At 44.4% G+C, this 24,104-nt stretch overlaps 1 protein-coding gene across 1 annotated transcript; it reads right to left on the bottom strand.

Annotated features, from left to right (window-relative positions):
* Positions 1 to 12,130: 12,130 nt before the first annotated feature.
* On the bottom strand, positions 12,131 to 14,435 carry LOC139436033 (uncharacterized). The gene is made up of 7 exons (XM_071207178.1): positions 14,261 to 14,435; positions 14,054 to 14,188; positions 13,793 to 13,950; positions 13,541 to 13,649; positions 12,871 to 13,114; positions 12,509 to 12,665; positions 12,131 to 12,409 (listed from the first exon to the last, which is right to left on the bottom strand). The coding sequence occupies exons 1-7, from the start codon at positions 14,385 to 14,387 to the stop codon at positions 12,131 to 12,133; spliced, it is 1,209 nt and encodes a 402-aa protein (XP_071063279.1). The 5' UTR covers positions 14,388 to 14,435.
* Between the last annotated feature and the right edge of the window lie 9,669 nt (positions 14,436 to 24,104).

Below are 24,104 nucleotides of genomic sequence, written 5' to 3'. Positions count from 1 at the left end.
CCTACTATTGCTAATTCTATTTCCCCTGTACCAATCTCTCCCTCACACATCTCTCTATCATTATCATATAAAGTTTTGTCCATGCTTTCTATCACTGTCTCTACACTCTCTATCGGCCTCTTCTGTCCTAAACAACTCCCTGTAAAACTCCTCTACTCTTTTTGCTATCCCTACTAAATATGTTATTTTCCTACCATCCTTTCCCTCAACCTGTTTTACATATTTGTTCTCCTGCTTACTTTTTTTCCAATCCCAGAAAAAAAACTAGTGCACCTTTCCCCTTCCATAGCATATTTTGCCATGCTCCTTACAATCGCCCCCCTACATGTGTCCCTCTCTATACCTTCTAGCTCAACTTTAATCCTAGTTCTCTTAAATCCCTCCCTGTCTCTCTATCTACTTTTACTGCCTCCCTCACCAACTCTCCCTTCACCCTTTTCTCCCTTCTTCTGTCAAGCGTATTTTTTTCCTTACTGTGTTCTATGCTTATTTTCTTGATCTCCTCTTTTAATTCCCCCACCAAGTTACTATATTATTGCTCCTTGTCCCACCTCCCTCCCCTATACATTGTCTCACTCTTTCTTTATACACCTCATCATTCAGGAGTTTCGCATTCAGGCACCACACGCCTCCACTCCTCCCATTCATTTTCAGTCCCATCCTGAGACTAAGAACCATATGATCACTCCTATATTCAACTCTCCCAATCTTTTCAGCTACAGCTCCCGAGCACAGAGCAAAATCAATCCTACTTTGTGTGAGTTTACCTTCCACCACTTGTCTTCTAGAAAATTCCCTAGCATCCAAATTCCTTTCCCTCCACAAATCAATCAACCCATTCGCCTCATCTTTTTGAGTGCTCCTCTTGAGGAGTCATTCCCAAAACAAGCACTCGCAGATGCATCCAACCTTCACAAAACTAGGGCCACCAGGGTGGGTTGAGGGGGTCTAGAGGACGGGTTTGGACTGACAGCCCAGGAGCACAGCGGAGGGCCCGGAAGGGATCTCGGGCCCGGGGGGCAAGGCAGAGACCATGGTGGGGGTCTCGGGCGGACGGCCCGGGGGCAAGGCAGAGTGCATAAAGGGGCGAAGGCCACAGCGGGCGAACTCAGGAGGCCGAGCATGAGGGCGAAGGCATCGGCTGAAAGAGTCAGGGGGCCGGGCCCGAGGGCGAGGACCGCGGCCGGGAAAGTCAGGGGGCCGGGCTCAAGGGCGAAGACCGCGGCTGGAAGAGTCAGGGGGCGAGAAACCCGGCCGGGAGAGTTAGGGGGCCGAGCTCGAGGACGGGCAGGAGCTGGTGGAACCCCCGGCGGGTCAGACGTAGACGAGACCCTGGACGGAACCTGGGCTGGTGTCAGTGGAACCCACGATGGAGCAGGCGTCGGCGGACACCCCCAATGGGACAGGACATGGAGTTGGCAGGACTCCCAACGAAACCCCCAACGGAACAGGACATGGGGTTGGCAGGACCCCCGGGAGAAGAGTCGTCGGCGGAACCCCCAACGGGACAGGACATGGGGTTGGCAGGACCCCCGGGAGAAGAGTCGTCGGCGGAACCCCCAACGGGACAGGACATGGAGTTGGCAGGACCCCCTGCAGAGGAGTAGTCGGGGGGCCTCCAACGGCACAGGACATGGAGTTGGCAGGACCCCCTGCAGAGGAGTAGTCGGGGGGCCTCCAACGGCACAGGACATGGAGTTGGCAGTGTCAAAGAATATTTCTGTCTTTACTTTAGATATTTAACCGTATTGCCTTTTGACAACTAACCCTGATCTGTGACGCCAGCTTTAAGGAATGTGCTCCAGCACTTAGTCTCAGTTTTATGACCGGTCAACTCTCGGTCACAGAGCCTAAGAGTCAGATAAGTGATTCAGTGTCTCCAGGTGTTAATGCCCCATCCCCCAATATGTGGTTTAACTCTCTGTAAACTAGTTAAATGGTCTATCGAGAGAGATACTGGGCAGATTTGACATGACAACCCACCCGTGCAGTCAGAACCTTTGACTGTGTGACTTGTGATGTGAATTTCTCCGGCCGATGCTTGTATTAAAGATCCGTGTTTGACATCAAAGCTCCAACTCTCCTCATGTCTCTCTGAGTCCTAACTCTCCATTGCTGCAGAAGTTTCCCTTACAGGCAGGACTCCCAACGAAACCCTTCCAACGGCACAGGACATAGGGTTGGCAGGACCCCCGGCAGAAAAATAGTCAGCGGGACCCCCAACGGGACAGGACATGGAGTTGGCAGGATCCCCAGCGGAACCTCCAACGGCGCAGGACATAGGGTTGGCAGGACCCCCGGCAGAAGTGTCGTCGGCGGGACCCCCAACGGGACAGGACATGGAGTTGGCAGGACCCCTGGCAGAAGAGTAGTCAGCGGGACCCCCAACGGGACAGGATATGGAGTTGGCAGGACCCCCAGCGGAACCTCCAAAGGCACAGGACATAGGGTTGGCAGGACCCCCGGCAGAAGAGTCGTCGGCGGGACCCCCAACGGGACAGGACATGGAGTTGGCAGGACCCCCGGCAGAAGAGTAGTGGGCGGGGCCTCCAACGGCACAGGCCACAGGGTTGGCAGGACCCCCGGCAGAAGAGTAGTCAGCGGGACTCCCAACGGGACAGGATATGGAGTTGGCAGGAACCCCAGCGGAACCTCCAACGGCACAGGACATAGGGTTGGAAGGACCACCGGCAGAAGAGTAGTCGGCGGGACCCCCAACGGGACAGGACATAGGGTTGGCAGGACCCCCGGCAGAAGAGTAGTCGGCGGGACCCCCAACGGCACAGGACACAGGGTTGGCAGGACTCCCGGCAGAAGAGCAGTCGGCGGGACCCCCAACGGGACAGGACATAGGATTGGCAGGACCCTCGGCAGAAGAGCAGTCGGCGTGACCCCCAACGGGACAGGACATGGAGTTGGCAGGACCCCCAGCGGAACTTCCAACGGCACAGGACATAGGGTTGGCAGGACCCCTGGCAGAAGAGTAGTCGGCGTGACCCCCAACGGGACAGGATATGGAGTTGGCAGGACCCCCAGCGGAACCTCCAACGGCACAGGACATAGGATTGGCAGGACCCCCGGCAGAAGAGTAGTCGGCAGGACCTCCAACGGCACAGGACATAGGGTTGGCAGGACCCTCGGCAGAAGAATAGTCAGTGGGACCCCCAACGGCACAGGACATAGGATTGGCAGGACCCCCGGCAGAAGAGTAGTCGGCAGGACCTCCAACGGCACAGGACATAGGGTTGGCAGGACCCTCGGCAGAAGAATAGTCAGTGGGACCCCCAACGGGACAGGACATGGAGTTGGCAGGACCCTCGGCAGAAGAATAGTCAGTGGGACCCCCAATGGGACAGGACATGGAGTTGGCAGGACCCCTGACGGAACAGGTGTCGGCTGGACCTCCAACGGCACAGGACATAGGGTTGGCAGGACCCCCGGCAGAAGAGTAGTCGGCGGGACACCCAACAGGACAGGAAATAGGGTTGGAAGGACCGCCGGCAGAAGAGTAGTCGGCGGGACCTCCAACCAGGGTTTCCGCTAGGATTTTTTCTCGCCGGTCAAATGTCCGGGCAGAATTTATTTTACCGGACAAATTTGAAACTTACCGGTCATATTTCAATAATAATAATAAGAGTTGTGTAGCAGAGTTTCCGTAAGCAGGTAATTACCGGACTATGAGCAGATATGCTGATGTTTAAAACTCAGTTCACGGGGGCTCATTTTTATATTGCTTCAGTTTATAATCGTAACAGATCGAAACAATTCAGATTAATTTTTCAATACATTATTCCACAAACAACAAACAACATAATTATTACATTCAAACAAACTACTTGTAGTAGATAACGTACATTATTCAAAAGTTTACATTACATTTGAATAATAACACGGGAGAAACGGATCCTCTCTTTTACTCTCTCCCTCCCTCTCTCTCCTGACAGCCCGTCAGTTTCTCATGCAGCTCCTGCAGCTCGCTAAACAGAGGGCGGGGCTTCAGGTGATTATGCAGAGCTGCGTGTCTCGGTCAGACTCAGCAGCTGATCTGAGCTCTCTCTCGCGTCCGGTTACACTTCACTCGCGTTTATGTCCATATCGATCAGATCCAGCTCTCCTGATCGGCCTTCATAGAGAGCACCGATCAAACTATTAAGAGTGAATATCGGCTGATAATGACCGGCGGCCGATCGATCGGAGCCTCCCTAATTATTACCAGACATTTTGTCCTGTGCCTCCAACGGCACAGGACATAGGGTTGGCAGGACCCCCGGCAGAAGAATAGTCAGCAGGACCCCCAACGGGACAGGACATCGAGTTGGCAGGACCCCCAGCGGAACCTCACACGGCACTTGAGTAGGGACTTGAGTAGGGACTAGAGAAGGGACTTGAGTATGGACTGGAGAGAGGGCTTTGTGGGCCGGTTCTGGAGCCTGAACCATGGCTGCCGGGGCCAGAACTGGGGCTGGAACCATGGCTGCTGGGACCAGAACTGGGGCTGGAACCATGGCTGCTGGGGCCGGAACCATGGCTGCTGGGGCCAGAACTGGGGCCGGAACTATGGCTGCTGGGGCCAGAACTGGGGATGGAACCATGGCTGCTGGGGCCGGAAACATGGCTGCTGCGGCCAGAACTGGGGCCGGAACTATGGCTGCTGGGGCCAGAACTGGGGATGGAACCATGGCTGTGTGGGCCGGTTCTGGAGCCGGAACCATGGCTGTGTGGGCCAGTACTGGAGCCGGAACCATGGCTGTGCGGGCCGGTACTGGATCCGGAACCATGGCTGCTGGGGCCTTTACTGGAGCCCAAAACATGGCTTCTGGGGCTCGGGCTGCTAGCCCGGGCTTGCGACTCCTTCTCTTAGGAGCCTTTTGGAGGCTCCGTGGATCTCCAAAAGCCAGACGAGTACCCGAGAATGGCTCCTGGACAGGAGCAGGAAATGGGGAAGAAGCAGGGGTTGACTCCAGACGGAACACACCGAGACGTATGGTGTCAGGTTGGGAATTTGGAGGCAGGGGGCTAGCACGCCTGGGGCTAGCAGCACGGGAATCACATGTCGACAGGAAGTCCAAAATCCAGTCAGGTAAGAACTTCACTAAACATGGATCCACTGTTTCCACCTCGTGAGCCTCTGCCAGAGCAGCCTCTTTCAGCAGAACACTGAACGCTCCCCTCCACCTACCATAGCAGCAAGTCAATGAAAAAGTAAAATTGAGTAAATCCACCTCAAATGGATCTGCTGGGCCCATCTTTGGTTAGATCGTTCTGTTACGGCCCGTCCACACTACAGCTTCGACAGCTTCAAAAACGGTTTCCAACGCGTCTGCCCATTCATTTTGAATGGGGTGACGTCACTTTTAGCCGAACTGCATTGTGGAAAGCAGAGTGGAGCTTTCCTGGCGTTTCAGGCTGCAAAAGTTGAGCAATGTTCAACTTTTGAAGCTTCTGAAGCTTTCGGTGGAAGCGTCAGCCAATCAAATCATATGCCAGTACAAGCTCTAGCCAATCAAACCGCTGCTTGTGTGTCAGGGGCGGGAGATTCATGTGATTGGTTGTTGGTCGAGCTTCAGACAAACCCAGCTCCAAGCTTTAGGGTGAGTGAAGCAGGCAGGACCCACATGCAGATTGAACAGAAACATACCTTTATTTCAAGGTTTAGGTGACAAAACAGAACACTACCCTGTGAACACAGTCACAGACAAAGAACGATCTAACAAAGACAGACAGAAAAACCAGAACTAAAATACACACAGGACTAATCAAGGAAACAAGAGACAGGTGAGGAGGCAGGAGAAAACACAGGGGCACCAGGTGAACACAATCAGGAAAACAGGTAGGAGGGAACACACAGACAGGAAACCAAAGACAGATCTAAACAAGACAAAACACAACGCAGACAGAAAACCAAAGACAGATCTTGACAATATGATACTGGCCTCACATCAAATTAGCGCCCGGTCTCTTTTGATCTTACTTTTGAGACCATTGCCAATAAAGGAGGAAATAGTTGCCATTAAAAGGGATGTTATTAATATAACAGTCCTTTGGATCATTACCTTCAACTGATGTATTTTCCGACCTCCCCTTCTGTTGAACTCACTCCTTTTCTCTGTCTCCCTCTCCTTGTCCGCTTTGCGTTTCACAGTCAGCCTGGCGTTCTCTGATGAGGCCCTCTTCTCCTCATCTCTGCCTCTCCTCATGCCCCGGGCCCCTCGGCTTTCCATTAGAGCATCCAAAGACCATGGCGCCCATAGGACCCTCCCCCACGTCAGGCTCTCCCTCCTTCCACCACTCCAGGACTCTGGTGCTTTCCCCCCCCCCGCCGCTGCTCCCATCGGCACCTCTGCTGCTTCCTTCGGCGTCTCCGCTGCTCCGCTTGGCACTTCTCTTAGCTCCATCCCCACCTCCCGCCACTCCTCCACCACTCGACCCTCCATCTCCACCACTGACCTCCTCAAAGGGTCTTTTCTTTGCTCCTTCCACCTCTTCCTCGTCCTCCTTGCCTTCCTCCTCGTCTTCCTCCTCGTCTTCCTCTTCGTCTTCCTCTTCATCCTCTCTCTCCGCCCCAAACCTGCACTCTCTGACAGACGTGTCCTGTCTCTCGCCACACTTAAAGCACTTAAATTCCGGGCACATGTGACCGGGCTTGATACACAACCTGCAGACAGGAACCTGGCGATTGTGCAGAACTCTGAAGTACTCCGCCCCCATCACTGTATCCAACTTCGTGGAATAAGGGAGGGAGCGGACCTTATCATTGGATCTGACTCTTAAAAATCTGGTGCCGGAGACTTCCGGTGGCACCATGCCCACGTAAAACGCAAGGTTTTGTGCTCCGCGGATTTAGTGCCCTACCTAACGATATATGTATCAAAACTCAAATGAACGCCCAACTACACTCTGAGCATGAGCCCTAGTGAAAGAACAACTAGAAATCAGAAATCATCTAAAAACGAGAAGAAATCAGTGAAAACAACTGCCGCTAGCATTAGCGTGCCTAGTATGGCTAAGTCTGTCGTAGCAAGCAAAGCAGAGGGTGCTGCTGGGACAAGCATGGAGGACATTCTACGATCAATAGAGAAATCGAACCAAGAAATACGAGGGGACATTCTACTGATGAGAGAAGATGTAAAAGAATTCAAAGGTCAAATTGAGTGAGTCAATCAATCAATGTTTATTTATATAGCCCAATATCACAAATGTTACATTTGTCTCAGTGGTCTTCACAGTGTGTACAGAATATCAGTATGACAATACGACACCCTCTGTCCTTAGACCCTCACATCGTACAAGGAAAAACTTCCAAAGAAAACCCAGTTTAAAGGGAAAAATGGGAGAAACCTCAGGGAGAGCAACAGAGGAGGGATCCCTCTCCCAGGACGGACAGACGTGCAATAGATGCCGTGTGTAAATTGAAAAGATAATACATTTGCAACATAGGTAGTCCAAATGTTTGGAAATGCATGTGTGTATAATAGGAAGATGAATCCACGAGGATATCCATCCAGGACCTATGATCCAGGACCACAGCCACGACTCAAGATCCAGCGCTCGCGATCCAGGACACAGGACCGCAGGATCATCCATGACTCCGGATCCCAGCGTATATAGACACCAAAAAGAAAGACATTTGGGGAAGCTGGGTTAATCGGAACATGAGTGTACACGGGTATAGACAGAGAGAAGGAAGAAGTAAGATGTCCCCCGACAAACTAAGCCTATATCAGCAAAACTAGGGGCTGAATCTAATCAGCCCTAACTATAAGCTTTATCAAAAAGGAAGGTCTTAAGCGCACTCTTAAAAACGGATAGGGTGTCTGCCGCCCGAACACAAACTGGAAGCTGATTCCACAAATGTGGAGCTTGATAAGAAAAGGCTCTGGCTCCCATTGTACTTTTAGAGATTCTAGGAACAACCAACAACCCTGCATTCTTGGAACGCAATGCCCTAGTAGGACAGTAGGGTATAATGAGTTCTTTAAGGTAAGATGGCGCCTGCCCATTAAGGGCTTTGTAGGCGAGAAGAAGAATTTTAAATTCTATCCTGTGTTCTATAGGGAGCCAGTGTAAGGCAGCCAGAACAGGAGTAATGTGCTCCCTTTTCCTAACTCTGGTTAGTACACGAGCCGCAGCATTTTGAATCAGCTGAAGCGACTTGATTGACTTCTTGGTACTCCCTGATAATAAAGAGTTACAATAATCCAGCCTAGAAGTAACAAATGCATGGACTAGTTTCTCTGCATCGTTTTGAGGCAAGATATGCCTGATTTTTGCAATGTTACGTAGATGGAAGTAGGCGGTCCTTGAAATTGATTTTATGTGGGCGTTAAAGGATAAATCCTGATCAAATATAACACCAAGATTCCTTACAGTCTCACTGGAGGCCAAATTAATGCCATCCATAGTTAGTATGTCTTTAGATAATTTGTTTCGTAGATTCTTCGGGCCAAGTACAATAACTTCAGTTTTGGTCGTGTTTAACATCAAAAAGTTTAAGGTCATCCACGTTTTTAAGTCCTTAAGGCAGTCTTGAATTTTATTTAGATGATTAATTTCATCAGGCTTGATTGATAAATATAGTTGAGTATCATCCGCATAACAATGAAAGTTTACAGAATGATTCCTTATAATATTGCCTAACGGAAGCATATATAATGTGAACAAAATAGGTCCGAGCACTGAGCCCTGTGGCACTCCATGGCTAACTTTGGTTTGCGTGGAAGATTCATCGTTAACACGTACAAACTGAGAGCGTTCAGATAGATAGGACCTAAACCAGCCTAAAGCAGTTCCCTGTATGCCAACTAAGTGCTCTAGTCTTTGCAATAGGATATCATGGTCGATAGTATCAAATGCAGCACTGAGATCGAGCAAAACAAGAATAGAGACAAGTCCCTTGTCTGAGGCTATTAGAATATCATTTGTGACTTTAACCAGAGCTGTCTCTGTGCTATGATGTGTTCTAAAGCCAGACTGAAAATCTTCAAATAAATCATTGTTTTTTAAGTAATCACACAACTGTTTTGCGACCGCTTTCTCAAGAATTTTTGAGAGGAACGGAAGATTAGAAATAGGTCTATAGTTGGCTAAAACCTCTGGATCGAGGTTGTGCTTTTTAAGAAGCGGTTTTATCACTGCTACTTTGAATGATTGTGGAACATAGCCTGATAATAAAGACATATTCATAATATTTAATAAAGAAGTGCTAATTAATGGAAAAACTTCCTTCAACAGCTTAGTTGGAATTGGGTCTAACATGCACGTTGATGGTTTAGAAGAGAGAATCATTGAATGTAATTGTTCAAGGTTAATGGCTGAAAAGCATTCTAGTTTACTATCTAGTGTAATATTAGAACTTACGATTCCGGGAGCTGTTGATAACACTATACTGGTCGAAGGCAAGAGGTCATTAATTTTGTTTCTAAGAGTAACAATTTTATCGTTAAAAAAGCACATAAAATCATTACTACTGAGTGCTATGGGAATAGAAGGCTCAATGGAGCTGTGGCTCTCTGTCAGCCTGGCTACAGTGCTGAAAAGAAATCTTGCATTATTCTTATTCTCATCTATTAATGAAGAGTAGTAGGCTGCTCTCGCTTTACGCAGTGCTTTCTTATATTCATTGAGAGTAATATGCCAAATTAAACGAGATTCTTCAAGTTTAGTGGAACGCCATATCCTTTCAAGTTGTCTAGACTTTTGCTTTATTTTGCGGGTTTCGGCATTATGCCATGGAGCTAATCTATGTTGTTTTATTTTCTTCTTTTTCAAAGGAGCAACAGTCTAATTTTATTCGCAGCGCATCTATAGCACTATCAACAACATGATCAATTTGGGGTGGTGTACATTTTGTATAAGTTTCCTCCCCTACATGCAGACATGCTATCGAGTTAAGTATTGGTGGAATCTCTTCCTTAAATGTGGCTATAGCACTAACAGATAGGTTTCTGCTGCAAGAGCTTTTGACTAATGCTTTGTAGTCTAGTAATAGTACTTCAAAAGTTACTAAGAAATGGTCGGATAAAGCAGGGTTATGCGGTTCGACTAATAGTTGCTCAATTTCAATACCATAAGTCAGAACAAGGTCGAGAGTGTGATTATAACAGTGGGTTGGTTTATTTACACTCTGACAGAAACCAACAGAATCTAATATAGAGTTACATGCAACAGTAAGGCTATTTTTATCATCGTCAACATGAATATTAAAGTCACCTACGATAATTACTTTGTCTGTTTTAAGAACCAAAGTTGATAAAAACTCAGAGAATTCTGATAAGAATTCTGAATAAGGACCTGGTGCACGATACACTGTAACAAATAAGATTGGCTGCAAAGTTTTCCAGGTCGGATGCGTAAGACTAAAAACGAGGCTTTCAAAAGAGGTATAATTACATTTTGGTTTAGTATTGATAAGTAAACTTGAGTCAAAGATTGCTGCAACTCCACCTCCTCGGCCGTGCCTCGAGCAATATGAGTGTTGACATGGCTGGGTGGAGTGGCCTCATTTATGCTGACATATTCTTCATGTCTCAACCAAGTTTCAGTGAGACAGCATATATCAATATTATAATCTGATATTAAATCATTTACCAATATTGCTTTAGATGCTAGAGATCTTATGTTTAAGAGACCACATGTAATCTTCCTGTTTTGTTGCACTGTAGTAGTTGTTACATTTACTTTTATTAGGTTATTATGTATGACACCTCTATTAGGTTTTACCTTAAATTGTCCTTGGGCAGACACACACACCGCTAATATTGGGTATTTTATTGGGTTCGGGATTCCTATGGGTGACTGCCTAGGAGAGAGCGCAGAGAAGCGTGTAAGACTGCGACTCTGCCTCCTGGTCTCAACTCCAGTTTGTCATGGATTACGTCCACAAAGCCCTGAAATGTTTGCCGAAATGAGATCTGCACCTTTCAAAGTAGGGTGAATGCCGTCTCTCTTAATCAGACCAGGTTTTCCCCAGAAGGCTGTCCAATTATTTACGAAGCCCACATTGTTTGCTGGGCACCACCAAGACAACCAGCGCTGAAATGATGACATGCGGCTATACATGTCATCATTGATCAGATTGGGGAGGGGACCAGAGAAGATTACGGTGTCCGACATTGTTTTAGCATAACTACACACCGACTCCACATTAAGTTTGGTGAGTCATTTAATAGACTGGAAACATCGGTCGACGGTCTAAGTACTGTTGAGAGCTTCATAGTAAGTAAATACTTAAAACGAAAGTTAATTATAAATCATATATGATCAATCATATTCTTGTATGAACCCATAATGAGAATGCTTCTTGATGGTTTTTGAATATGTATGTATGCTTACAATTTTAGTTGTTGCTGTTTGATAACTTTACGTTTTAAAAAGAGGGTGTTGAGAGCTTCATAGTATGTTGAATACTTAAAACGAAAGTTAGTTATAATCAAATATAATCAATTATATTCTTGTATAACCCACAATGAAAATGCTTCATATTTTAGGTTTTTCTATATTTACAGCATAAACAAAACAAAGTGGTTTGTTAAGTTGAGTGTAAGACCTATAATGATTTATGCCCTACTCTCTGATAAGAGAGTAGGCAGGTTCTTCCCTCTCCTCTCACAGCAGGGAGGGGGGCTCCGGACTTAAGGAGAAACACAGTGAGGCCTCATGTCATAGCCATAGAATATGTCTAGTCACAGGGCTGCCAAGTTTCAGTAAAAAGTAGGAGTGAGACTTTTGGGGTTGATGTGTTCGACGGCGATTTTTTTGTGGCCTTTTTTAACGTCGATTTAGAGGAATATCTCAATTTAAATTAACATTAAGACTGTTGTGATGTCTTCACCCCCATGCCAGCTGCTCTCCCTGCACTGTCGGCCTTCTCATGCTTATATAGTGTTAATAATTGACCAGCACAAGTAGAAATGAAAACAATTGTAACAAGAACAAGTTTAACAAATAAAATACATTTATTTATAAAATGTCAATATAATGAAACAATAGCAGCCTTTTAAGAACCAATAGCAGCCTTTTCCTTTAGTGCATTCTTTCTTTAAGTGTAACAACATTAGAACCTGAATAATATATTGATATAATATATATTATAAAAAAATAAAGTGCATGTCTTTGTTTATGTTTTTTTCTTTTACATGACATGTCTCATGTTGTAGGTGTTTGTGGCTGATTTTGATGCCTTGATGACAGAGGGAGGGGGCTCCCATTTGAAACACTGTGGCTCAAGGTTTGCCATCTTCACAGTCATGATGGATGACAGAGTTCCATCAAGAGCCAAACTGTTTCGGGTTTTGGTTTTGTTCAGTCCCACCACAGAGACCACTCGTTCAGCATCAGCATTTGAATGCGGAAGTACCAACACCAACTTGGCAATACGAGAGAGCCTCCCAAATCTGCTCATCCCGGTCACCTTTGAAAAATGTAGGAAGCCTAATTACTCAAGTATTTTTGTATAGAATTAAGTTGATTACGTCAATGGGTATTTCAAAGGGTGCAGAATAATTCTTACCTTATTCTTCATTGATGCCATGTTCCCCCAAAAGTTCTCTATGTCGAACGTGGCTGGGTCTTCGGGCATGGCAATGTCCATGGATTGGTAGTCCAGAAACTCCTCACCCAGTTTGTCACGCTCATCAGGTCCGTTGTATGGGAGAAGTTCAGGAAACCTAAAAAGAACACAATGTGCACTGATCTGGTAAAGTAATGTAGCTGAAACAGGTTGTTTTTCAGATGTGGTCATTAAACTTTACAATCTATTAAGAAAATGTGCCAATAGTCTTTAACCTGCTCTACTTATTAAGTATATTGAGATAACTTGTGTTGTGATTTGGCACTATAGATAAATGTACTTGACTTGATACCCCAACTAACCTGTCGACAAAGTACAAGGCGTCTTCCACTCCACACTCTACCCTCTGCTGGACATCCAGAAACATGGCATGTTTTATGAGGGGCTCTCTCATGGGGAGTTTCTTCATGGCAGACTCCACAGCCCTCACCAGAAACGCCACTGCTGCCTGCTGGAACCTCTGCACTTGCTGCGGTGTAATGTCTCCTGCATCAAGGAGCCTGTTGAGTGTACCTCGAGTAGTGAAGCCGATCACCAGCTTTTCTCCTACGAGAGACACAATAAATCAACAACGTCACCTCATTAAGGTGCTGTATGCGATTCTGGAGAAAGATTGATGCAATATGTTCTCATTCCCAACACCAACATGTCAGTATGAGACTGGGAATAAGACCGGTGTTGAGTCACTTTAGCAATCATCAACAACCACAATAGCTAACTTGAAAGCACCCCTTTAAGTATCTTCATCACATCAGTGACACAAGGTACAGGCACTCATTTGGGCTAAAAGGATAACATAGGAAAGTCCTGTGGACTTGTTTCCATTGTGGTCGTGTGTGATGAGATGAGATGATCAAACTCATAACTTGTCTGCACAAGCAGCCCTCTAACAAACACCACCAGTACGATGTGAGTGAGATCAGTGAGTGGATAGTGTATGTGCATCTGCTGATGTGAAACTTGGAGGATTACCTGGCAGTTGGTTTGATGGGTCCTTATAGAGGATTTCATGCAATTCCTGGTGCTGCAGTGCTGCGGGCTTCAGAAACTTTGAAAGCAACTTGCGGATGAAACTCCGTATCTACAAATTTGTATTTCAGAAAAGATTTTCAAAATTAAATGTAACCTAGAAGTAGAGTGCTAATGAAAAAAGGAACAAACATAGTACATTATTACTAGCATACTGTATTACTAGCATGCTGTATCCCAACCTTCCCAATGTACCTCATCATGTAGAAGGAAGATGGAGGACTTCTCTCTCTGGAGGAGGAGGTTGAAGGTGGAGAAGACTGGCAACGTTGCTTGATAGAACAGCAGGTACACCTCTGTCATTGGGTTAGAGAATGCTTCCAACAGCCTCCTGAACCTTGGTTGTTTCTCATCTGTAAATACAAAAAACACAGGTTGTGCATACTACATACATTTACTTTTCAGTCTGTTATAATAATCGTTCGTTCATTTGGATCATTGAAATGTGATGCCTACCTGATGACTTGAAGTAGCTGGCCAGTGGCTCATACTGCTGCAGGATACGAGTCAAACACCTCTCCAGGCTCAACCATCGAATGGAAACGTGCATAAGTATTTCTAAATACTCGCTTCCATGGAGCTCACAGAATTCTATGACAAGAATGGAACATCTTAATTTCAATTTAATTTAACTCTTCTGCATTTCATTTGGACTGCACATACCTGTCAGGTAACCTTTACGATTGGTGCTTCCTTTAAACCAGTATCCCACATCCACAGTCAGATCCTCTGGATCAAATCCACACACCTGCAATACATGATGATTTATAATCACATGACACCACAGCATAACAAACAACCTGTTAGACTTGACATTAGGCCTAACGGATATGGTTGGTCATAGAAATCATACATGATTCAACTCACCTCCAAAAAGCCCAGGCCAGCCTGTTTGGCAGTGTTGTGGATGACGTGACAGGGCACCCATGGATGTAGATGCTGCCATGTTCTTTAAGAATTCTGGATGCGATGGAATTTCTTGCTCCTGTATTGACAGGTGCATTATCAACAGACAGACTCACACAGTTTCTCCATGGTATGGCGTTTTTTTGCAAGGCCTCGTCCATCTTCTGGTATATCACTTCAGCTGTGCCGCAGCTTGGCCCGCTGGTGGGGCACATATCCAGAAACCTGTGGACAACTTTACTGGTGGAACTGTCATATACCCGCACAGTGAGTGGGTTCATCTTCTCTCTTCCTGCAACGATATGGTACGTATATGTCAGATTAAGGTACACATCAGACTGAAATTGTGTGTGTGTTCTATGGTTAATAATATATCTAAAATGGGTGCTGGAAAGTGTGGAAAGTGTAATGACCTGTATCATTTGATCCATCTGTGATTAATGTGAAAGGATTGGTCCTCATCTTCATGACCAGTTCCTTTCTAAAATGTGGGGCCACTGCTTTATTTATTATGCACGATGTTTTTGTGCGGGCGCACTTGTAGTTCTGTGCAGTAGGGGAATCTTTGAAGCATTCTTTTAGCAATGGGCTGAAGTGATCTGCTACTGCAAACGGCACATTGTGTTCGACCACTGACACTGCCACCTTTACCTCAGCTCTCCTTGTCTGCAGCAGAAAGGGGGTCATCAAAGAGCAAATCATGTAAAAACATTCCATAAAACATTAAGTGTTTTTGGATTGAATAAATGCATTTATTGCCGACTCAAGGTCCCTAGAAATACACAATTACATACAACAATAAACATAAATAAAAAGAGTCCAAATTAACATGTTAGACAAGGTATTTGTGACAGTTTGTTTCATTTACTATTATTTATGCTGATATAACCTACAAGTGCAATTCAGCCACTGCCACTGTTCATAATATATACCTTGGCCTCTTGTGCTGTCATGCCACCAACAGAGACTGGGGCATAATAAGGTGCAATCGTGGTTGTTGACTGTATTGCCTGTTCTTTGGCACGATGCCCTTTGCTTTTCATATGCCTGATGACATCTGCCTTTCCTTGATGGGCACAGCTGTTCTCATGTCTGCATATAGAGCACCAATAGTAGGAGGTGGTGGTGCCTATAGTGATGAATGGCCATTCTGCTGTCCACTCCCTTTTAAAAGTGCACCTGTAGGTGGCTGCTCCACTCTTAACACTCTGCTTTTTCCCTGTTTCTACTCTCATCTCCACCGTTTCCTCTGCTGGCTCTTCTGTCTCATCCTCTGTGTCCTCTGGAGCCTTAATCTCTTCTACATCATCATCATCTTCTGTCTCCTCTGCAGTCTCATTCTCTGTGCCCTCTGGACACTCATTTTCCTCCGCTCTGTCATTCACTGAGAGATCCAAAGCCTCCTCCACTGTTTCCTCTGACCTGGCAAGTTTGGCAGGGGGTGGTTGACCCTCCACTGCCCAGAATGACAGCAGATCTCTTTGCTGCTTCTTCTTCTTCTTATCAGACATCTTTCAGACTTTCAAACTAACAGACAAACATCAGACAGAAATCGAAGTACAGTTAAGGAATGAATGATCCAGTCTTAAAAGATAGCTACATGTTACTGTTTGATTGATTGAATATTTTATTATACAGAAATGCAAACAACACAGGTACAGTACTGTAAATTCCCTTAGCTTATAGCAAGCATCCATTAGCTCACACACGCGTGATGATTTAACTAACACGGCTATAACTCACGGTTGTTTGTTGTTAAACCCACCGCAGCAACCTGCCACACTGCTCACCAGCAGCTTGTGTAACGCTCACGTAGTCAGACTCACCGTTGACTTCATAACATGAAGTGATTACCTACCGTTTGACCTCCCGCTTCAGATGAAAATGGGTTCTTCATAGGATAGAGACCAGACGCAATGACGCGCCCTAAGCTGCCTCTGATTGGTTTGTATACGGTGCCTTTCTCGGTCAGCCAATCGGGGGCAGAATAGGGCGGGCTCACCCTATCCCTGACTCGAACTACGGCAAACCTCAAGCAACAAGTTATGAAAATATATCATTAAATAAAAAAATAATTATAAAGTAGTGAGAGGGGGGGAAAAGCGTGTGAAATGGCATGTGTGGCGTGAGGCGTGTGAAGAGGTTAAATTGCGTGACTCTCACTCTCAAAGGGTGAGACTTGGCAGCTCTGTAGTCATGTTTTGTTTTACACAAACTTGGGAAGGTGTGTCGTATGCCAGAGCCAATAGAATATGTTGGTTGGATATAGAGGAGGTGTTTTTGGGGTTTTCTATCCGGTTATTTGAGCATAAAAAGACTGGCTTTTTTGGATATCGGGGGGGAGAGAGGGGGAAACCCCTGGTATACTCTCTCCCGGTAAACTCTGGCTCTCAGAGCTGGGTTAGATGGCTCTCGGGAAGATATGCCTGGAAGGCGTTATTAGAAACATACAGGAATCTTATGACTATTTAGATCGACCTGGAAGGCGTTATTAAGAACGTACAGGAATCAAATGAATAACACTATTTAGATCTACCTGGAAGGCGTTATTAGAAACGTACAGGAATCTTATGACTATTTAGATTGACCTGGAAGGCGGTATTAGAAACATACAGGAATCTTATGACTATTTAGATCGACCTGGAAGGCGTTATTAGAAACGTACAGGAATCTTATGACTATTTAGATCGACCTGGAAGGCGTTATTAGAAACGTACAGGAATCTTATGACTATTTAGATCGACCTGGAAGGCGTTATTAAGAACGTACAGGAATCAAATGAATAAGACTATTTAGATCGACCTGGAAGGCGTTATTAAGAACGTACAGGAATCAAATGAATAAGACTATTTAGATCTGGGAAAGATGAGGAATAAACAGATTAAAAAGAGTTGTCTGAATAGAAACAGCAGTTAATTGAACCTGGTTCTTCGGGGAGTTAATAGAGGTGAGATCTTGCTGACGTTGGTGGATCTGAGCCAAGCAGTAAACTCACATAGACTCAGTAACTTCGGTCAGGTCAGTTAGTAGGGTCAGAGTAATTTACCGGAATAAATTATCAGGACCTCACCTGCTCTAAACAGTTTGCTTTAAAAGAAGGAACACTCAAAACAACCAGGACGAGGGTTAAACAATAATCTGTTTTAATTATAAAAGGTAATAATGCAATACAATATAATACATTACCATACAATATAAAATAATATATCGTAATGTAAGGAGTACTCCTGCCCTGGTTCACGTGCTGCTTCGACCCTTCGGTTTTGGCAGCCCGAGAAGAGAGAGCGAACCCAAGGCCGAAGAGGCTTTTATACCAAAACAAACAGGAAGGGGTTGGGTCAGCTGGTCATCTTTTCAGGTCATCTCATTGGGAAATGCAAACGTAAATCAGCGCGTGCCAGCAGAGAACCAAACAGTTTCAGTTTGAAGCAAAACATATCTCTTCATGTAGCTTATCACACAATAGTCATATTTTTTTCTTTATGAAAGCCATACTTGTTGGGAATTTACCAGTCATCATCTCATGACCTCCTCAGGACCAGCTAACTAACAGAGCTTAATTGTCCTCATTCCCCCAGGGCCTCTCTGAACTTCCATCCACCCGAAGTCAGCTTGCCCAGAATCAGAAGGACCATTGTCTCTCTAATTGTGTGTGACCCAATCGTCTCCTGCTCTTTATGAGTCTTGAAATGAACACACATACATTTCTCTCATTAACCAACACTTAACATCCCATATATCAGGTGACATAAAAATGAATATACCAGAATTACGCTGTATTAAACTTTTTGCCATAATACTTTACATCAATTTCCACAACTGTGATACGCAGCATCCAATTTGCTCAGGTAATTGGCAGGTGCATTCATATACAACAAATCACCATAGTCCAGCACAGGTCAAAAGGTCACAGAGCCTTTTCCTGGCCTCAAGCGAGAAACAGGACTTGTTTCTGAAAAAGGACCCTAGCCTAACCCTCAGTTTTTTAAGCAGGTTATTGACATGAAGTTTAAAAGAGAGACAATCATCAAGCCAGATACCAAGGTATTTGTAACAGGCAACAACTTCAAGTTTTGTTCCTTGCGTAGTTACAATATCCAAAACAGGCTCTGGTGTCTTTTTTGCTTTTGAAAAGAGCATTACCTTGGTTTTATCCACATTTAAAAGAAGCTTTAATTCAGAGAGCTGAGTCTGAATAGTGTTAAAAACAGCCTGTAATTTAACAACAGCCTCTTTAATGGAGGGACCTGCACAGTACATCACAGTATCATCCGCATACAAATGTAAAGTAGCTTCATCCACATTATCACCTACACTGTTGATGTAGATGGAGAATAAAAGTGGTCCTAAAACATTAGAAATGTTTAACCACTCAGAAGACAGTCCATCAAAATGAACACATTGGGACCTGTTTTTGTTACTCTTTACTCCTTTACAGCTGATAGGACTGTTACAATTTATGACCCTGCACTTCACATCTTCAGTTTAATTAGAAGGCCCTGCAATGACAGCAAGGACTAAAGGTAGACCTATATTGGATAGTATAACTGTAGTTAGTTACAACATTAAGGGATTGGGAAATCCTATTAAGAGGAAACAAATACTTTCTCAGCTTAAGGCTGTTACAAGAGACCCATATGTCTGAAGTTGAGCATTTAAAGTTGAGGAGAGACTGGGTGGAACGGGTTTACAGTGCATCGTATAAGGGTGGGAGGAAGAGGGGGGTTGCGATCTTATTCAGTAGGTCTGTGTTCTTTACCAGTGAAAGAGTAATTCAGGACGAGGAAGGCAGATATGTCATGGCACGATTGGGGAAGATAAATTCACATTTCTAAATGTATATGCCCCGAATAAGGACTGTCTTATTTTTTCAAGAGAATTGCTTCAAAATTGGCAGAGGAGCGGGAGGGAACTATTGTGATAGGGGGGGACTTCAGTTGTGTATTAAATTCGAGCATGGACAGATTGCCTGCTAAGAAGGGACTCGGATCTAGGAAAACAACCACTGCCCTGGGGATGTTAGATGGACTGGGTTTGGTAGATGGACTGGGTTTGGTAGATGGACTGGGTTTGGTAGATGGACTGGGTTTGGTAGATGTCTGGCGATGTCTCCATCCCAAAGATAAAGATTATACAGTATACAGATCTCTAGTTCATGGGAGTTACTCTAGAATAGACATGTTTTGCCTATCTAAGGTTGACATGCATAGAGTAACTTAATGTAAGATAGAACCAATAACACTGTCTGACCATGGCGCCATCACAATGAAAATGAATCTAGGTCAGGATAGACAATTCAGATATTGGAGGCTTAATGTCTCAATATTAAATGATCTCCTGATCCAACAGGAATTACGTGACGGCCTAAAGGAGTATATTGATATAAATGATAATGGTGAGGTTACTCCTTCTATTTTATGGGATGGTTCTAAAGCTGTAATGAGGGGAAAGATCATTCAAATTTCCTCTAGATTAAAAAAACAAAGAGAGGCGAGGAGACTTAAATTAGAGACTGAAATAACTAGACTTGAAAGGGAACACAAAGTATCGAGGGACAGGGTCACACTGGATTTGCTAAAACATGAAAAACTAAAATTAGATGATCTACTTACCTATAACGCTTAGATTTTTAAAAAGAAAGTATTATGAAATGGGTAATAGAGCGAGTAGGTTATTGGCCTTTCAACTACGCAAGGCTCAATATAGCCGAGTGGTTTCTAAAATTAAACATCCAGACACAAAGAAAGTTACATCTCAGTCTAAAGAAATAGCAGAGGCATTTGCTGTGTATTACAAAAAGCTATATGAGGGCCAGGAGGTACAAGGGAAAGAGGATAAGATATCACGTCTCCTTGACTCGGTATAATTAAACAAATTGTCACAGGAGGAGGCTGACATGATGTGTTCCCCCATTACAGTAGAGGAAATAATAGATAGTATTGGTAAACTCAAGAGTAACAGATCTCCCGGTATCGATGGGTACTCGGGGGAGTACTATAACGTTTTTGTGAATGAGTTGGCACCAGTCCTATGTCGGGTATATAATTATCAATCAATCAATCAATCAATCAATGTTTATTTATATAGCCCAATATCACAAATGTTACATTTGTCTCAGTGGTCTTCACAGTGTGTACAGAATATCAGTATGACAATACGACACCCTCTGTCCTTAGACCCTCACATCGTACAAGGAAAAACTTCCAAAGAAAACCCAGTTTAAAGGGAAAAATGGGAGAAACCTCAGGGAGAGCAACAGAGGAGGGATCCCTCTCCAAGGACGGACAGACGTGCAATAGATGCCGTGTATAAATTGAAAAGATAATACATTTGCAACATAGGTAGTCCAAATGTTTGGAAATGCATGTGTGTATAATAGGAAGATGAATCCACGAGGATATCCATCCAGGACCTATGATCCAGGACCACAGCCACGACTCAAGATCCAGCGCTCGCGATCCAGGACACAGGACCGCAGGATCATCCATGACTCCGGATCCCAGCGTATATAGACACCAAAAAGAAAGACATTTGGGGAAGCTGGGTTAATCGGAACATGAGTGTACACGGGTATAGACAGAGAGAAGGAAGAAGTAAGATGTCCCCCGACAAACTAAGCCTATATCAGCAAAACTAGGGGCTGAATCTAATCAGCCCTAACTATAAGCTTTATCAAAAAGGAAGGTCTTAAGCGCACTCTTAAAAACGGATAGGGTGTCTGCCGCCCGAACACAAACTGGAAGCTGATTCCACAAATGTGGAGCTTGATAAGAAAAGGCTCTGGCTCCCATTGTACTTTTAAAGATTTTTGCAATGTTACGTAGATGGAAGTAGGCGGTCCTTGAAATTATGGACTGGATGAAGGAGACCCACCGAAATCCTGGTCAGAGGCAATCATTACGGTTATTCATAAAGAAGGGAAGGACCCCACACAATGTATGGGTTATCGGCCCATAAGCCTTCTCTGTCAGGATTTTAAAATCCTGATCTCTATTCTGGCTAGTAGAATACAGAGGTGCATTAGGAAGCTAGTACACCCAGACCAAACGGGATTCATTGCTGGGCGCCATGGTACTAATAATGTTAGAAGAGCTCTCAATTTACAATCACTTGCAGCCGGGAGGAAAACCCCATCAATGCTTCTCATTCTAGACGCTGAGAAAGCATTTGATAGATTAGATTGGACATTTCTGCAGAGGACACTGTCACATACGGGCTTTGGTCAGACCTTTATTAACTGGGTCAAAGTGTTTTATAATAACCCAAGATCGAGAGTTAGAGTCAATGGCCACTGCTCGGATTTATTTGCGTTGGGAAGAGGGACGAGGAAGGGAGATGCTTTATCCCCAGCCCTGTTTGCCCTTAGTATTGAACCTCTTGCAGAACTAATTAGGAGTAATCCTCATATACAGGGAATACAAGATGAGGATGGGAATCAACATAAGGTGGGTCTATACACGGACGATATAATATTATTTCTGGAAAATCCAGAGTCCTCTGTCCCAGCCCTCCTACAAAATCTGGAAGAATATGGCCTGGTATCTGGATATAAAATGAATCCCACTAAGTCAGAGGGAATGACGATCTCGGGGATGTGGCCAAGTCAACTTGATAGTACAGTGTCCTTTCATAGGTCTGGTCAGGGATTTCGATACTTAGGGATTGCACTCACCCCCAAAATAACACAGTTGTTCCAAGCTAATTATAAAAAGATATTTGAGGTGTTTAAACTGACTTAACTAGATGGGATGTGCTGCCGTTGTCACTTTTGGGTAGAATAGAGGCTGTAAAAATGAACATATTACCCAGACTTTTGATTTTGTTCCAATCTCTGCCTATTCAATATGTTGGATAAGCTTATATCTACATTTATATGGCAGAATAAGAGGCCGAGGGTGAGATATAAAACACTTACTCTTGGGAAGGACCAGGGCGGGCTCAGCCTTCCCAACATAAAGCACTACTTTTGGGCGGCGCAATTAACAGCAGTGGATTCGCAAAGACACAGAGACAAAAATCGAACAACAATATTCAGTTTTATCGTTAATGTCCTATAACATAATCTTCCTGTGCCAGAATTAGAGATGTCCCGATCCGATCACGTGATCGGGGATCGGAGCCGATCATGTGATTTTTAAAAGATCGGAATCGGGAGAAAAAAATCGGGGATTGGGAATTCTTAAAAAAAATATTTTATTTAATGTTACAAAACAAAAATGACCATGTTCACGTCTTAAAGTCATCCTGAGGCCTTAGGTTTGGTTTAAAATTACACAACATCATGTATGTGTTGCTTCTTTTGGGCTTGTTTTCAGACCTAGTTGCTTATTTCTCTCAAATCTGGCAACAGAGTGGGCGCAGTGTCTATAGTAGCAGTAAGCTAACAAGAGGCTACGTTTAGCTGGTGACTCGGGAGTCGGGACAGAGCAAATGTCAGGAGTTTGGAAGTATTATAAAATTGAAAGCGAAGGCAGTGTAACAGCCAGATGCAATGTTTGCAAGGGGGAGGTTCCGCGTGGTGGAAAGAACAGAGCTACGTTCAACACGACCAATCTAATACGATTGTTTGTTTTTTCATTTTTTCCCCCGGTTTTTTTTCAAATTGAATTTACTGAAATCTCCAATATCAACGTAAGAGCTTGTGCCTCTTCGGGGGGTGCTAACACTTAACCATAAACGTTATCGTTTACTTTCTATATTACTTTTCTCCGTTAATCTCCGTCACGTTGTTTCCAAAGCAACAACAACTTCCTGTCAACAGCGCTACCTCTCCTTCAAAATAAAAGCATGTCCATAAATAGGAAGCCAAGCCAAATTACACTTAAGACATATACAACTGCAACGAAAGTAACAAACACAATGCGATATCCTTTTCAATTTCAAAGAACACAAATTGGGTTACATTAACAAATAACTATAAAACAACAATACTGTAGAATAACAAAAATAAGTGGTTTGCTGCTGATTACTATTGAATTGTGTTACTCCAGTAAGATGGAAATATAATACTTTGTTTATTCATGTTATGTTAAGCTGCTGTTGTTCATTGCATTATTACTAGACTAGGTAGTCTTAAGGCTAGAATTCTGCACTAAGCCACATTTTTATTTTATTTTATTATTTGTGACTGAATGTGAACTTGTGAAGCTAGTCAAGCTACCTCTTTCCAGTAGAGTTGTTTTTGTTTTGTTACTGCACTATCTGCACTCAATTTGTTTACATGGTTATTTTGTGGTGGACCACTGATAAGCTTTATTTTGTTTTGATCCAATGCTGCACAACTGAACTGATCCAATGCTGCTGTGAAAAAAAGAAGCTATATCCATGTTGGATAGAATGGATAGTTGGGTACTGTCATTTAAATAAAAAAATAACCTTAAAGGTGGGGTAGGTAAGTTTCAGAAACCAGCTCGAGTGCACTAACATTTGAAAGTACACAGCTGAAAAGAATCCGCCCCTTCCTTCAGACTTCCTTACAGAGCACCTCCTCCAACACACATGAACGCGCACATGATGTCAGCAGACTGGTGAAAGTGGCCGCCTGTTGCTGGCGAGTCATTGAAGTACTGCTGCAATGCACGCCCAATGAGGGCACGCCCAA

This window comes from Pseudochaenichthys georgianus, chromosome 22, assembly GCF_902827115.2.
Source record: "Pseudochaenichthys georgianus chromosome 22, fPseGeo1.2, whole genome shotgun sequence".
In the NCBI taxonomy this organism is placed as follows: domain Eukaryota; kingdom Metazoa; phylum Chordata; class Actinopteri; order Perciformes; family Channichthyidae; genus Pseudochaenichthys; species Pseudochaenichthys georgianus.
Note: the sequence above shows the minus strand (reverse complement) of the source record. Positions and strands in the feature narration are given on the sequence as shown.

What these genes read in the sequence shown, in the direction of transcription:
- LOC139436033 (XM_071207178.1), bottom strand. Translation starts at nt 14,387, where the DNA reads ATGCTGTGGTGTCATGTGATTATAAATCATCATGTATTGCAGGTGTGT. An exon ending in CAGCTACTTCAAGTCATCAG is followed by an intron (nt 13,951 to 14,053) that starts GTAGGCATCACA and finishes TTGTATTTACAG; the next exon opens with ATGAGAAACAACCAAGGTTC. An exon ending in GCCTTGTACTTTGTCGACAG is followed by an intron (nt 12,666 to 12,870) that starts GTTAGTTGGGGT and finishes TGTTCTTTTTAG; the next exon opens with GTTTCCTGAACTTCTCCCAT.